We start from the raw sequence: 14,759 nt of genomic DNA, 5'->3' as shown, positions 1-14,759 counted from the left end.
TTTAAGAAAGTTCTGAGTGTCATCTAGTTGCAGAGAGCTTCCGGAAGGTTCCACGACGCGACTCCGCGCGCCACCAGTTGAATTAGTCCCCCCTCCCTCCAGCAAGTTGGCTCCGGCCCGAGACGCTTCCGTTTCCTTCCGGCCTGCCCCGCCCAGGTCCCGCCTCCAGGCCCCGCCCCACAGCGCGGGAGCGCGCGCGCGCGTGCGGGAGGGGGCGGGTGGGGAAGCAGTGGCAGCAAAGCTCCCGGAGGCGAGGCTCGCACGCCCGCCCCCGCCCTGGCCCCAGCGCCCACCCGGTCGGCCCGGCCCAGCCATGATCAAGGCCATCCTCATCTTCAACAACCACGGGAAGCCGCGGCTCTCCAAGTTCTACCAGCCCTATGTGAGTATGCCCCTGCCGCGGACCCAGGGAGAGGGCGAGCGCCGGCGCAGGGCAGCGCCCAGCGGCTTCCTCCGAACGACCCTCGCGACGCCGCGGCCCTCCCCGCGTCCGACTCCTGCACCGCTTGCCCGCCTGTCACCTCGGGCAGCGGGAGCGGCTTGCCACTCCCCGCCGGCGGCTCGCGGTCTGTGGGCGAGGCGGTTTGTCCGCCGCGAGGGGCGCTGCCCACCTGCCCGGCACCTCCGCTCCAGCACGGCAGCCGTGCCGCTCCCAGTCCCACTCCCTTGTCGCCCAGCCTGGCCAGGTGGATTGCTTTCTGTCGCTCGGGGACAGATGGGCCACGGTGTTGTCCGCCCTAATCCCCGGCGAGCTCAGCAACTTTGGCTCGCCGCACGCCCTGACCAATGTGTGCAGTGTGTTTCCATATGGAAGCCTCCCAAGCCCCCGTGTGACTGTTGAGGAAATTAAGTGGGGACCTGGCGTTGCGATTGGGCTTTTAAACCTCTCTGAATCCACTCTTGACATAGCTGGCAGCGTAAGTCGTTGATCCATCGGAAGGGGACTCTGCATCTCGGAGTTAACGATTTCATTTTGGTGTGGTTTGTCTTCTTTAAACCATAACATAAAGGCATTTGCCCTGAGTTTTGGTTGACAGGAAATAGCATCTGTGAAAGTTCTCTTCTAGAACTGTGAACGTTGTTTAGTATTGCCAGGAGTAGAAGATTTTACAGTCACGAAGATCACTTATAAACGATGGAGGAGAGGTGATAGGTTCCTATGCCTTACCTGAGGGTAAAACTCAGACTAGGTCATGCTCTGAGCTGTGTTTTGTAGGGTGAGCTCTGTAGCTGTCTTGGGGGCGTTTTGCATATAGCCAGACATGGACTTTGAATTTAGTGTTGAAGATGTGCCAACACCGACACTTTATGCGCATGGCCCCAGATGGAAATTATTCCTGCCATTAGAAATGAAACGTGAAAATGTCAGTTTGCCTGAAGTGATAATGCAGTCTGTGGAGGTGTTGGTTGAAGTGAGAAATAGAGCCGCTGCATTTCCTTAAGTTGCTTCGCTTTCCCTGATGCTGAAGAACACTTTGCTCTACTTTCCATGTGGTTTTTAGCGTTAGTATAAGTAAACGCTAATGGGCTGCTTTAAAAGTCTAGATCGTTCTTGAGTCCAACATAAAATTCTAGTTGTCCCTTCTGAGGAAAACAATGCCATTAGCTTGACATTACCTGACTCCCTAAAATGCCCTTGTTGAGACCATTTGCTGTGTAGAAAAGGCATGTTCCAATAGTGAAATCATATTGAAGAGTTTGTTTTTTCTTTCTGTATTTAAATCTGCACATTTAAGTAGTCATCCGTCTTGCCTGGTGATGAAGATCTGTAATTCCAGCTACTCAGGAAGTTGAGACAGGAGTATTGGAAGGGCAAGACCTGGTCTATGAATTCAAGACCAGCCTGTGCAATTTAGTGAGATCCTGTCTCAACATAAAAAGTAAAAAGTGGGCTAGTGATAGTGTTTCTCATGTCCACAAGGTCCTGGCTTCAATCCCTAGTACTATAAAATTAATTATTAAGCACTATTCAGAATAATAGGTCCCTTAGCTAATCCATAATTTCACGGTAATCACTACTATAGGTAGACTTAAATCATATGTAGTATGAATTTAACTTGGAAATCTAGAAATACAGCTTTGTCTAGCAGTGGAAGCAGACTTGTCTTTTACCTTTCATTATTAGGTAGCAGTGACGGCTAATGTGGAAAAAGTGTGTAGTTGAAGCAGCTGTGGTGGCACTTTTTTGAGTGACAGTGCTGCTGGCGGCGTGAGGCTGGATGGAATTTAAAGGGATGCGGGCTGTATAGAGGTGGTGTGACAGAACTGTTTCTCTGTCAGCTGCTACAAATTGGCTCCTCCCGACCGTGTGCTAAATTGTCTTTCAGAAATAGTTGAAAGTAATTTATTTCTTGGCTTCTTGCACTAGACTATAACCCCTGTGGGGTTCTATTTTTCTATTTTTTGTTCATTTATTCCATTGTCATCAAATGTTTACTTCATGCCCGCCACATGTAGGCACTGTAAATGAAGAAACACATCCACTTCCTGCTTGTAGGAGGATGTAGGCATGGCTAACAAATAGCCTGTATGATATTACAGGTATTAATAATAATAAATGATGTGGAAAAAAATAAATCAAGACAAAGTAGCGACTGTGAGCATGACAATTTAAAATACTGCAGCCAGTTACATTCTCACCAAGAAGTAATGGTTAAGCCAAGTATTGAGCGTGGTAAGAAAAGCAGCCTTGCAGAGAGATACCCGGAGGACAGGGCATTGCAGGCAGAGAAAAAGGAGTGCACATATGCAAAAGTTGATGCTTGGAGAAGGAATATCAAGAGCACAAGCCTTACAAGTGGACATTGTCAAGGAAACATTGTAGGCAATGGCATTTGTTGTCTAGGCAGTTCAAAGGTAGCCCTTTTGCATTGCCTGAAATTCCTTTCTTCTCTTTGTGACGGGCCCCAAATCAAGTCCTTGTTCTTTGCTTAGCCCAGACACCATGTACATATTTTCTGAAGGAATTTATCCTGCTGCTGCTCTTGTCTTAGAACTTCCTTTTTGTGGTGTGATGTTTTCTTTCACAGCCCTAAGTCCTTGGGACATCCTATCGAATTTTTGTTGGAAGATGTAATTTAAGCATATTTGTGTCATTTCCAGCAGTCAGCATCGAGTCTTTAATGTACTGAACTTTTAAAATTTTATTGTGTGTATGTGCTTGTTTATGTCTGTGTGTGCCACATGTGTATAGGTGCCCGCTGAGGCCGGGAGTGGGATCCGCTGGAACTGGAGTTTCAGTTGGTTGTGAACTGCCTGAAGCAGGTGCTGGGAGCCAAGCTTTACCCTCTGCAGGAGCGGTCAGGTCTCATAACCAAACTCACTCTCTGGCTCCTGCAGTGAATTCCTAAGAAACTGGTGTTAAATGCTTTCCTTTGGAATCTAGCTTTGGGATAAAAGTTGGATTAAAACTTTGTTGAATTTCCTTCTAACTGTTACAATTTAGTTCTCTATCAAGCAGAGATTTTCAGAATCTATGTCTTCAGCACGAACCTAATGGTGGAATAGCTGTTACTTCTTTCCTATGTAAAGTTGGGAGAAGTCTCTTAAAAAGTGTTCTTCAGGTCTGTCCGGGTGGCTCATCTGGGAACACATTTTCTGCCAAGCCTGGCAACCTGAGTTCCATGCCCAGAACCCATGTAGTGGGAGGAAAGAGCCCTCTTTTGTGGTGACCTCTGACATTTTGGTGTCTTCCTTACACAAATAAATTAATTAAAAAATGTACTTTATTTTAAAAGAAGTATATCCAATAAGGTCAGTTTTGAGTTAAATTAATTAAGGAATATTTTGGGATATTTCTAGGCCAGCGTTTCTGTGCCCTGACAGGATGCTGAGGTTTAAGGTCAACATTTGGGTTAATACTAACAGTTTGAAAATTGCTTTACTTTGTCATGTTTCCCTACTACGATGGGTTTTCGCTCTTTATTTAGGCTTCCTCAGGATATCACATTTGTGTGGTCATTTCTATCCCTTTGTACCGTAGATTTTTGCACTAAAGTAGCCTTGGCCGTGCCTCTCAGGTGGTGTCGTTTGTGAGACACGTGTTTTGTAGTCTTTGCTGAGGTAAACTTTTGCCTCTTTCCACTTAAGTCAGATATTAAGAACCGTTGGACTGATTACTTCCCCTTTTGTTTTTCCTGCTATATCCTTGAGCTTGTCATTTCTAAACTTCTGCAAGCTTAGCTTTTGTGTGTGTGCACATTGTCTTTCAAGTCATGCTTACCCACAGCAATCTGGCAATAGTAACTTTTAGTCTTAACAGTTACCTAGAAATTATTTGTATGTTACTAACATTTAAAACATATGTAGTTTTACATAGCTATTAAACACGAAAGCAACAACAAAACCTCCTTGGGCTACATGATTTCTGTGTTATTGGTAAACGAAAATATATTAGTGAGTCATGCTGTAAACTAGAAGGACAGTGTGAGTTGTTGTCCTTGTTTCCAGAGACACTAGAGATGACCACACTTTAAAGTACAAGCAGAAACAGTACAAACTGTAAAATACACGAGTTACCCCAATATACGTACGTGTAAGTTGTGTTTAAATATTAGGCTGTTTAACAACTTCCGGCACTAGAAAGTTCTTTAAATCCACAAATATGAAGTTACAAACATGGCGTTGTCTTTTAAACATCTTTAAGACGTTGTAGCTGTGCTTATAGGTTTCCTTTAGTGACTTACGACAATGTGGCAGGATAGTTAGATGCATTTTGGTTTTTAATTCTCTTACCTTTTCCCCGTCCTGGAGATGAAACCTAGAGCTTCATGTATGCTCGGGTATGCCGTACCACGTGGCTACACCCCAGCCAGTTGTTAGTCAGGTGTGGCACCCAGCTGTAGTCCCAGTACTCACAGCTACTAGGGAAGTTGAGGCAGGTAGCTCACTTGAGCCCATGGATTGGAGATCAGCCTAGACAACATAGGGAGACTCTGTTTCAAAATTTGAACCAAAATGAAAATTTAAATGTATAATTATCAGCAGTTCTGAGTATTATCAATATGTATTATTACACAGTTCAACTTTTTAAAAAAATCCATATGATTTCTTTAAAAATATTCTTTTAAAGATTCATTTTGTGTGTAGGAGTGTTTTGTCTATATCTCTGTATGTGCACCATGTGCATGCTTGGTTCCTAAGGAGGTCAGAAGACAGCATCACATCCTTGGTGCTGGTGTTAGAGATTGTTGTGAACCATCATGTGGATTCTGGGGACTGAACCTGGGCCTCTACAAGAGGAGCAAGTGGTTTTATCTGCGGAACTCTCTCATCCCTCCAGCCCCTCCGTATGTTTTGTTTTCCTTTGGTATTGGTTAGAATTCTTTGGGGTACCTAAACTGGGTCTTCTGTGATTGATGCAGATGATTCTGAACAATTCCTATAGGGTAAGTAGTATAGAGAAGAAGATGGTTTCCAGCATGGATTCAGCCAAGGCGGTGACTTCCTTACAGAGTGCTACTTTATTTGCCTTACGTGGTACAAGAATTCACTATCCAAGGGCTGATTTTGACCCTTACAATTCAATCAAAGTGGTTAGTTCCTGTAATCTAAAATTTGTTCCCTGCCCTGTCCCTTCAAAAACAAAAACAAAAACAACCCCAACAATCTGGCTAGACAGTCAAACAAAACCAATAATAGCTTTCTTTCATCAGGATCCAAGCTTGGAAAAAGATAAAGTGGTATTGTCAGAAAGCTGGAAAGTAGGAGTATGTGTTGATTAGCAAACTAAGGGACTATTATTGTCTGTTTAAAAAGAATCTTATTGTTGGGACTGAAGCGCTAGTTCAGCAGCTAAGAGCTTGTACTACTCTTCCAGAGGGCTTGAGTGTGCTTCCCAGTATTACTTGGTGGCTCACAACCTTCAATAACTGCATTTCCAGGGGATCCATGACCCTCTTCTGACCTCCCTAGGCACTGCTTGAATGTGAATCATGTAGGCAAAACATAATACACATGAAGCTAAATAAATCTTAGAAAAGTTTAAAAATAATGACCACATGTGCTAATATCTAGGCATTATTGTAATTTAAGCACCCATTAGGGCTAAGGAGAGGGCTCAGTAGACATAGTGATTGATTGTCGTGCAAGCGTGAGGACCTAGATTCAGATCCTGAGTATTTTACATAAAAAAACAAGTCCAGTAATATGTACCTCTAATTCCAGCACCAAAGAAGTAGATCTCTAGGACTTGCTGGCCAACCACTCAAGTTGATACAGGAAGCTCCAGGTTGGGTAACCAACAGCTCTCCAATTAAACTTCAGTCCTACTCAACAGGAGGGAGTCTATGTCTGATACTGGAAATCTAGGTGACTGCTTCTTTCTACTAAAGTCATGGTTATTGGAGGAGAATCCATAACCACTAATTGACTAAACCAGCATAATCCCTAGCAATAGTCTATAAACATTTGTTCTTACATCTACAGATAAGTGTAGTCTTCATCAAGAAAACGTCCCTTTGTAGCAGAGACCATTATAGAAAACCACAACCAATCAAAATGCAGAGTTGTGGAGACCAGTTCCAATGACTATATCTACAAAGCACTTCTACTCTTAAGGTTCAGGGAACATTTCAGAAAGACTGTAAGAACCAGGGAATCAGGAAGTTTGCTGCGAGATTGTGTTTCCTAATTATATCAGAAGCTTACACCCATAAAGTCTCACCAACATGGTTGTGCAGATGTGAGCTGAAGAAGGATGACACCAATGAACTGCCAAACTGGACAGAGAAAAGCCCATGAGGTCTCAACCTTGCAGAAAGAGCTATTAGCAGTAGAGGAAAACTGATAACAGGAAAGATGACCGTCCACAGGGAAGAGCACACCAATTTGTTGTTCAGTAGCAAATGGCCAGCCCTGAAAATACAGGTAGCATTATACCAACTGAACAGGTTGTATTTAGAAATATATGTATATATACATATATGCATGCAATAACAATAAAAAAGAAACTGAATTTCAAGGAGAGCTGGGAGAGGTATATGGGAAGGTTCAGAGGGAGGAAAGGTAAGGAAGAAATGTTGTAATCAAATTAATATCTCAAAAATAAAAAGTCTTTCCTTATATCTCCTTTCCCAAGGTGACTACTTTTATCTGGTGTAAGTAATGTGCTTTTGGCTAAGTTTTCATTTGTAGACATGGCCTATTCTGTTATTGGAAATAATTATCTAGTTCTGACTTACAGCTTCCGAGTCCCAGTCCCTCACAGCTATTCTATACTTCGGATTATGCCAGTCCTCAGTGCCTGTATCAGTTCTCTTATGTAAGCCATCCTCAGCTGGGCCAGATTGTAAATTTTGTTAAGTTTTTTTTCCTTCTGACATTTTAACTTCCTTGAAGATAATTGCTTTTCCTTTGAGTTGGGTTTTTTTTTATTTACTTATTTCTAATTTATGTTTCTGCCAGCATGTGTCTGTCAATTTCCTGTTCATTAAGAAATCTCTTCTGGAACCTTTTGGCTAGGATCAGTCTCTGCCAGTTGCCTGGCAGTCATGTTTGGACTTTATCTGAGAGATTCCTCTTGGCTGTTTTCTATGTTAGATCTTCAATTGCTTGATTCTTTGTCTGTTGTCTTATCATGGTAGAGCCAGTGACTTCTTGAGGAAAGTGTAACAAGAAGTAGATTTTATGAGAGCTTGCTGTTCTGAAAGTCTTATTAATAAGTACATTGAGATTTAGAATTCCAATCTTCATGTTTCCGTTGTAGGTTTTCAAAAAGTCTGTAGCAATTCTGGCTACTCCCTTTCTGTGTATACTGACTTACTAGGAATGCATAGACTTCTGTTTCTAAAGTCTTAAGAGTTCCTTGTGTGAGACTGTTCGCGTCCATAGCGTGGGATACTCCATCAGGCATTATTATTCTGGAAGCTCTAATTGTCTACTGGAATCATTTCTTGGTTTCTTTGTATTCTGTTTTGATGCAGGGATTAAACCTAGGGCCCTTGAGTGTGTTAGGCAAGGGCTATCACAGAGTTAGCTATATCCTCGGTCCTTCTCTCTATTCCGAGTCTTTAATTCTTTATTCCTCTAGACTATTGTAAATTCGTAAAATGTTTTCTTTTCTTCTGTGCCTCCAATGTCTTCTATAGGCATTTTCCTCAAGCTTTTTTTCTAGTTTATATCCGGAATCTGAAAATTTCTTGTGTTATAATTTTCACAATATCCTTTTTAATTTCTGAATTTTATTCGTTTTGTACTATACATCTCCCTCCTGAGTGTTTCAGATACAGAGCTCAGATCCTGCTCTTAGAAGTTGGAATCTGTGAAGGAAGTTCAAGTATGTTATTTTAAGTGTGTAACAGGACTAGGAATGATACCAAGGTGTAAGCGGAGACTGTGCTTTTGTTTCCCTGCCACCCAGACCTGAATAATCATACAAAACTATATTAATTACAACAGTGGCCAAAGGCTCTGGCATATTCCTAGCTAACTCTTGCATCTTAAATTAACCCATTTCTATTAATCTGTGTATATATCACCACGAGGCTGTGGCTTAAGGTTCTGGTGGTGTCTTTCTCCTTGGGCAGTTACACAGCTTCCCTTTAATCTGTCTTCTCTCTTTCTATATCTCTGTTCAGATTTCCTGCCTGGCTTTACTCTGCTAAGCCACTGGCCAGAACAGCTTTATTAAGTGGGGTGAACACGGTGTTTTGAGACAGAGGCAGGGAACTGAAGAGGGCAGTGAGAATTCACCGTGGCTGATCTGCATGGGTGGGGAGAAGCAGCAGGTGAGAAAACTCCATAGGGAGTTCGAAAGTAAATTTGGAAGATGTTTATGGTATGGAAGGAATTTTTGTGTATTAATTGTATATATTTCCACTTTGCTAAATTTGGTAGCTTACACACACACACACACACACACACACACACACACACACACACCATCTCTGAAAAGACCGAAAAGAAGTAGTTTTTTAGGTCTTTCTCTCGTTTGGATTTATATTGGTAGTTTTTACTTTCTCTTTTTTAAGAACCTGGTTTTAGAGCAGGTACACTCTGCCGTCCTTTTGTGCTCCAGTGTCCAAGGTCTTCCTTTTCCCAGCTGTGATGGAGTTAGCATTGCTGAACCTGTGAAGGGAGACCAGGAATGTGGGATGGAGAAGGACTGACCGAAGCCTCAGTCTGACATCACAAACTGGAGGTGGTTGGGAGCTGTGGCAGCTAAGGATGCCCCAAACCCCTTCCCAGGATGCTCTCTAGGAAGTGGAGATGTCACCCCACTTAAACTTTCTACCAGGAAATCCCTTTATCCTACCTTGCTTTTTGTTGCTCTAATTTATTGATCTTAAAATACTGCATAACAGACTTCTCTTGGGTCAAAGAGAGATCCTAGAGCTCCCCTCCTCCACTTGAAGGAGCCCCGTGGGGCCAGGTGCTGAGGGGAGCCTCCTTGTATCCTGCCTATCTCTCTTCTCCAGGGGCGCCAGGTTGCGTTCCATCCCATCTTCAGGTACCTCCAGAAGCATATCTATTTCATTTAATTGGAGCTGGAAGAGGGATCTTGCCCGACTTTCCCACCTTTCCCAGAGCAGGGGAGGGTGTGGGCACACCGAGCTTACTTCTCTAGTTTGAGTATTGAGGTTGGAGCTGCTGCTGAGCAGCCTTCCGGTGTCACAGAGCAGTCATTGCCTGGAACTGACCTCTCAATTCAGAAGCTTGCAGTCCTTATGTACAGAGATGAGAAACTATTGTTTTACGACCTATTCATTAAAGGTTTGATTGAAAACTAAAATAATTTGCATTTAATTGTTGATTTTTTTCTACTTAGTTGTAATGTGATTATAGAATATAATTTTTGTGAAACCAATCCTTTAGTGTTTGTTATTCATCTTTTTGATTTTCTTATAGTTTAATTATGTTTTTCTTTGACATGAGGTCTCACTGTGTAACCAGGTTGTCAATTGACTTTCCATATATACCAGGGTTGCCTTGAAATTTGAGCACTCTTGCTTCAGTCTCCTACATACTTGCATTGCAGACATGTGCCAGTATTGCTGGCAATAGTTTGGTTTCTGTTTCCTGTAATATATGTTATTAAGCAATGTTTAGTGTTGCTTAGTTGAATTTTATGCTAATGGAGTGATTATGTATCCTTGTGTTACTTGCCCTTTCTATTTCAGCTGTGGACTGAAGTGTGTCTCTTCCAGGTTCCCGTGTGGAGCTCCAACTCCAGTGGAATGGTATATGCGGATTGGGAACGTATTGAGTTTAGATGAGGGCATGAGAGTGGGCCCTCTTGTGGGGCTAGTGTCTTCCTAAGGGGCTGGAGAGCGAGCTTCTGCCCTCTTTCTCTGCCTCATGGGACAGTGAGAACTGCTGGTATCTTGATTTTGGACTTGGAGCCCCTAGACCTGTCACAAATAAACAGTTCTACGTAGGCTGCCCGGTCTGCCTACGGAGGCTCCCCGGTCTGCCTACGGAGGCTCCCCGGTCTGCCTACGGAGGCTCCCCGGTCTGCTCTTGCTGTGGCGACAGACTGAATCAAGGCTCTTTTATTCTCCCATTATGATTTGGAAATTTAAATGTTTAAAGATAAGAATATGTTACAGTTTAGCTGTCCTGTGAATGGAGGATATTTGGATTATTTCAGCTTTTAAAAATGTCATTTATAAGCGCTTTCCTGTTGGACATATTAAGAGTGTTACATGTATGCCATTGCTGATAGTTGTTTTTGACCGCAAAAATTGGTTTCATAGGGGCTAGAGGAGCATAGGAGTAAAAGTGTTTGTGAATGACACTTGTGAAATGCTGGTGCCCTTCACCCTCGCACTGGTGGGCTGAGAGTTCTGTGCCTCGGGTTTTTGTGCTATTTTATGCCTATTCTAGTGTGGCGCCTTGGAGTCTTACCATTGTTACTTTAACTGAATGTCACTGGATTACTTTGAGGCTTAATGTCTTTATATTTGTTTATGAACCATCTTATTTTCTTTCTTGTCAAGTTTCTGTTCATGATATTGCTCACATTTTCAATGACTTGGGAAAGTAGGTCTTTTTTTACTGGGATAGGACTTGCTTGGTTGAGTTTAGAAAATATCTACTGAGCCAATTCTTGGTTTGGGATCTTGTCTACATAAAGATGAATAAGATGGACTCATAACCTCAATCTGTATTCTATCAAGGTTTAGTTTATCTGTAAACTCAAGTTCCTCTATTGTCCCTGCACTGAATATACTTACTATAGCTCCATGAGTTAACCCAACGTAACTTCCCTGCTTACTTTAGCCATTTGTAAAGCAGTCTTTGACTGGTCAATATCTACTTTCTTTTTTCACCAGTATATCTGAGTGTTCTGTTTCTCATTCGATTTTGAAGGATGAAATAAGTTACTTTCATTGTAGTGGTAAACTATAATGAGGTTCCCCGCCATACATACTTTCATCTAACAATGTTGGATTTTGCTTCTGTAGTTTGAATTTGATTCCCAAGGACCTTTCCCTCTTTTTTCCAGATTAAAATTACTATCTTTTATTTTCAAAATATCTTAAAATGCTGTTAAACTTGCAAACTCGATCCTAATGCGTGTGAATTATTCTTTCTCAGAGTGAAGATACGCAACAGCAGATCATCAGGGAGACTTTCCATTTGGTGTCTAAGCGGGATGAGAATGTGTGTAATTTCCTAGAAGGAGGATTGTAAGTAGAGCATTTCATAGGTATTTCTGATTTTCAGTGTGTGGTAAAAGTATGTACTCGATGAAAATCCTTCATTATAATTCATTAAATTTAGTGAATTAATTGCTATCACTGTTAGGTATAACTCCAATCTGTAGACATTTTAAGATACCCAGACTTTGTAAAAATTTTCCTCTCCCAGCCTTAGTCCTTTCACCCAGTTTCTTGTGCATTTTATATTTACTGACATATAAAAATATAGCCTTAAAATATTTTACTTATGAGATCACAGTGTTTACTTACATGTTGCGTTTTTTTGCTTAATACTTTGTAAAATTTTGTCTGTAAATACATCTGGAGAAATAGAACTTACCTAGCACAGGTGCTGGCTGCCAGCCCTGATGACCTGAATGTGATCCCTAGGACCCACATAGTAGAAGGAGAGAACTTATTCCCACAGGTTGTCGTTTGGCTTATGTACATCCACATACACAGATAAATAAATGTATTACATTTTTAAAAAATTCTGGGACATCATTCTTTCTAATGGGTGTAGTATTCCTAGTTTAAATGCACATAAAATTTCAGATCATATACTTTATTTTATTATAAACAAAGTCAAAGTCTGCTTTTCAAATATCTATGAATCTAATATATCCCTAGTATAAATTCAGCTAGTAGATGTTTATGTTTTTAAAATGAAAAAAATTAGCTTGAAAATAAATAGATACTGTAAATATTTATTTACAGTACGGGGAAGCAGACCCCAGGCTTTGTGCTTGCTGGGCGAGCGCTTTCTGACTCACGCTCATCCCAAGCTCTAAGTAAATCCTGTAAAATGAGTGGGTTCTATTGACAGCAGTTTACCGCAAAATATTTTCTTCCCCAGTTATGTAGTTAGTACATTTAATATGTTCTTATTGAGAATTAAAACTAAGTATCAGCAAAGCCACATGAATGATAAGATGCATATTGTAAAAAAACAAATCAGGGCAACAGAACCCATTTTTGTCTGACCATATTTTTTTAATCATGTGGAAAGTTTATTTGCATTTCATCAGCTAACTCGTCTTTATTTGCATTTTAAAAAGTTTTATCATGCTGTACTTAAACATGTAATATGTATTTATGATGTGTAGATTTTGGTGTTAAGCTCCTCCAGACTCTAACTTAATGGCCAAGGCAGCCCCTTGCTGTGCTTTTGTTAACCACTGTAGGGTTCTGATCGTCTTTGCCCTAGCCATTGCTTCTCTCTTAGCTTCTTACCCCTCACAGGCAGCTCACCTCCACAGGCACATTACACGTGGTAGGTAGAAAATTAGGCTCTGAAATTGACATTCTTCCCTAACCATATAAAAATGGGAAGCAATTGCTGTGCCAGAGACGAAGCTGTTCATCTATCCTCATTCTAGTTTTGGTCCTGGTTAGCCAGTTCCCTTGGTCAGATTGTTCAAATTCTTGGAACTTTGCTTTCTCTTCTAAAATGAAATATTACGTCTAAGAAGATATCAAAAATTAGAAACTTATGTTTATAAAATTTTACATTCTGCCTTTTACCTCTGTACTGTCTACTTTTTAGTCCACTTGACACAAACTAGAGTCATCAGAGAGGAGATACTGAGAAAATGCCTCCATAAGATTCAGCAGGAAGTCATTTTTTCATTAGTGATCAGTGTGGGAGGCCCGGCCCACTGTGGGTGGTGCCATCCCTGGGCTGTGGTCCTGGACTCTAACACGTCAGGCTGAGCAGGTCTTTTGCCACAAACCAGTAAGCAGCCAAGGCCTCTGTACCAGCTCCTGCCTCCAGGGTCCTACCCTGTTTGAGTTCCTGTTCTGATATCCTTCAGTGATGGACTTGTGTGTGGAAATGTAAGCCAAGTTAACCCTTTCTTCCCCAGCCTGACTTTTGGTCATGGTGTTTCATCATAGCGATAGAATCCCTAAGACAATTTCATACAATAACTTGTATCAGTATTAGACTGGTTTAAAGTGAAGTTATGTTTTTAAGGCCAATTATGTTCTTGCCTTGCAGAGGTCCTTAGTTTCTCTGAGCATTAATCTAGTTTGTAACACATTTTCAGAAGCATGGTCTTTTAAAGCGAAACAAAAGATAGCTTAGAGTAAAATTGCCGACGTGCTCATTCTGCCCTTTCAGGGAGTAGTTTGTAACTGTTGTCACACAGACTTCTAAATGAGATCCTCTCTGGACAAGTAACCTGGCATACTGAGATCCTCCCCTGCAGCTCCTCCCCTGATATCATTTGTTTTTGCTCTTACAAAACAAGGAAGTAGTGTGTACTTAGATGTGGTTTCTATAGAGCTTGCAAGTTTAGTGTTATATTTATGGACTAAGAAAAATGTCATACCATATTTGTGAATACTCTTTTAATTTTGATTGTATATAACCTTGTTTTAAATCATGTTAATGTTGAAGTGGTCTTGAGAAGGTGAATTTGGTATTATAAACTTGACTATTATACAGCTAAAGTGTATTTGGAAAAATAGAAGATACCTCAGATAATTCCTAAATTATTTTTTAAAAAATGCTAAAATCTAGTCATATGAATAAAAGAATTTAATGAAAGAATTGAGTATTCATTAGCCTAGTGTTCTTACATTTAGATTTGAGAGCAGTGTTTTTGGAGAGCATCTTGATGCTAAGTCTGTCTAAAACTTAAGATATACTCTTTTTTTTTTCCTAGCTGATAATCAGTCTTAAGCTGTGTATTTTACTGTGACCTATGAAGTTATATCTTGTAAGCATTTGCACATGCTCTGTGATCTGGTTTGCCTGTTCCTTCAGCCTCATTGTTTACTAACCTATTCTTGTCTACTGGCCTCATGTCTCCCTGAAAGTGCATATTGTCTTGACAAAAAGCCCTTTTCAGCCATTGCTACCTGACTCTAAGGTGCTCCTCTCTTCATTGTTCCATGGCTCACCCTAATGGTTAGATGTCAGTCTAAATGTTACACACACACACTCTCTCTCAATGTCCATTTGGAAGTGGGAAGCTCATGGATGTGCTAGACCTGCCTTGGTTCTCTGTGTGGCACCTTCCCCTACCTGTTGACTTTCTCGTCTCTTTACCTGCTATCAGTGCCTGACACACCACACTTACTCAGTGAATACTTTAATGAATAACTAACTAA

General features: G+C 41.3%; 1 protein-coding gene across 6 annotated transcripts in view; it reads left to right on the top strand.

Annotated features, from left to right (window-relative positions):
• The first annotated feature begins 189 nt into the window (after nt 1-189).
• Nucleotides 190-14,759, top strand: part of Ap3s1 (adaptor related protein complex 3 subunit sigma 1) — a 46,450-nt gene continuing 31,880 nt past the window's right edge. For 2 of the 6 annotated variants that reach the window (XM_085699896.1, XM_085699897.2), the window contains exons 1-2: nt 194-382; nt 11,539-11,630. In XM_085699896.1, the coding sequence (XP_085556022.1) occupies nt 314-382; nt 11,539-11,630 (161 nt within the window). In that variant the 5' untranslated portion in view covers nt 194-313. Of the gene's footprint in view, nt 383-11,538; nt 11,631-14,759 lie in introns of all 6 variants that reach the window. The other 4 variants (XM_085699895.2, XM_085699898.2, XM_085699893.2 and 1 more) reach the window with 4 other exon arrangements.

The sequence above is a fragment of the Myodes glareolus genome, chromosome 13, assembly GCF_982192425.1.
Source record: "Myodes glareolus chromosome 13, mMyoGla1.1, whole genome shotgun sequence".
NCBI lineage: Eukaryota > Metazoa > Chordata > Mammalia > Rodentia > Cricetidae > Myodes > Myodes glareolus.
The sequence above is the reverse complement of the archived record's forward strand: the minus strand, read 5'-3'. Positions and strand labels throughout refer to the sequence as shown.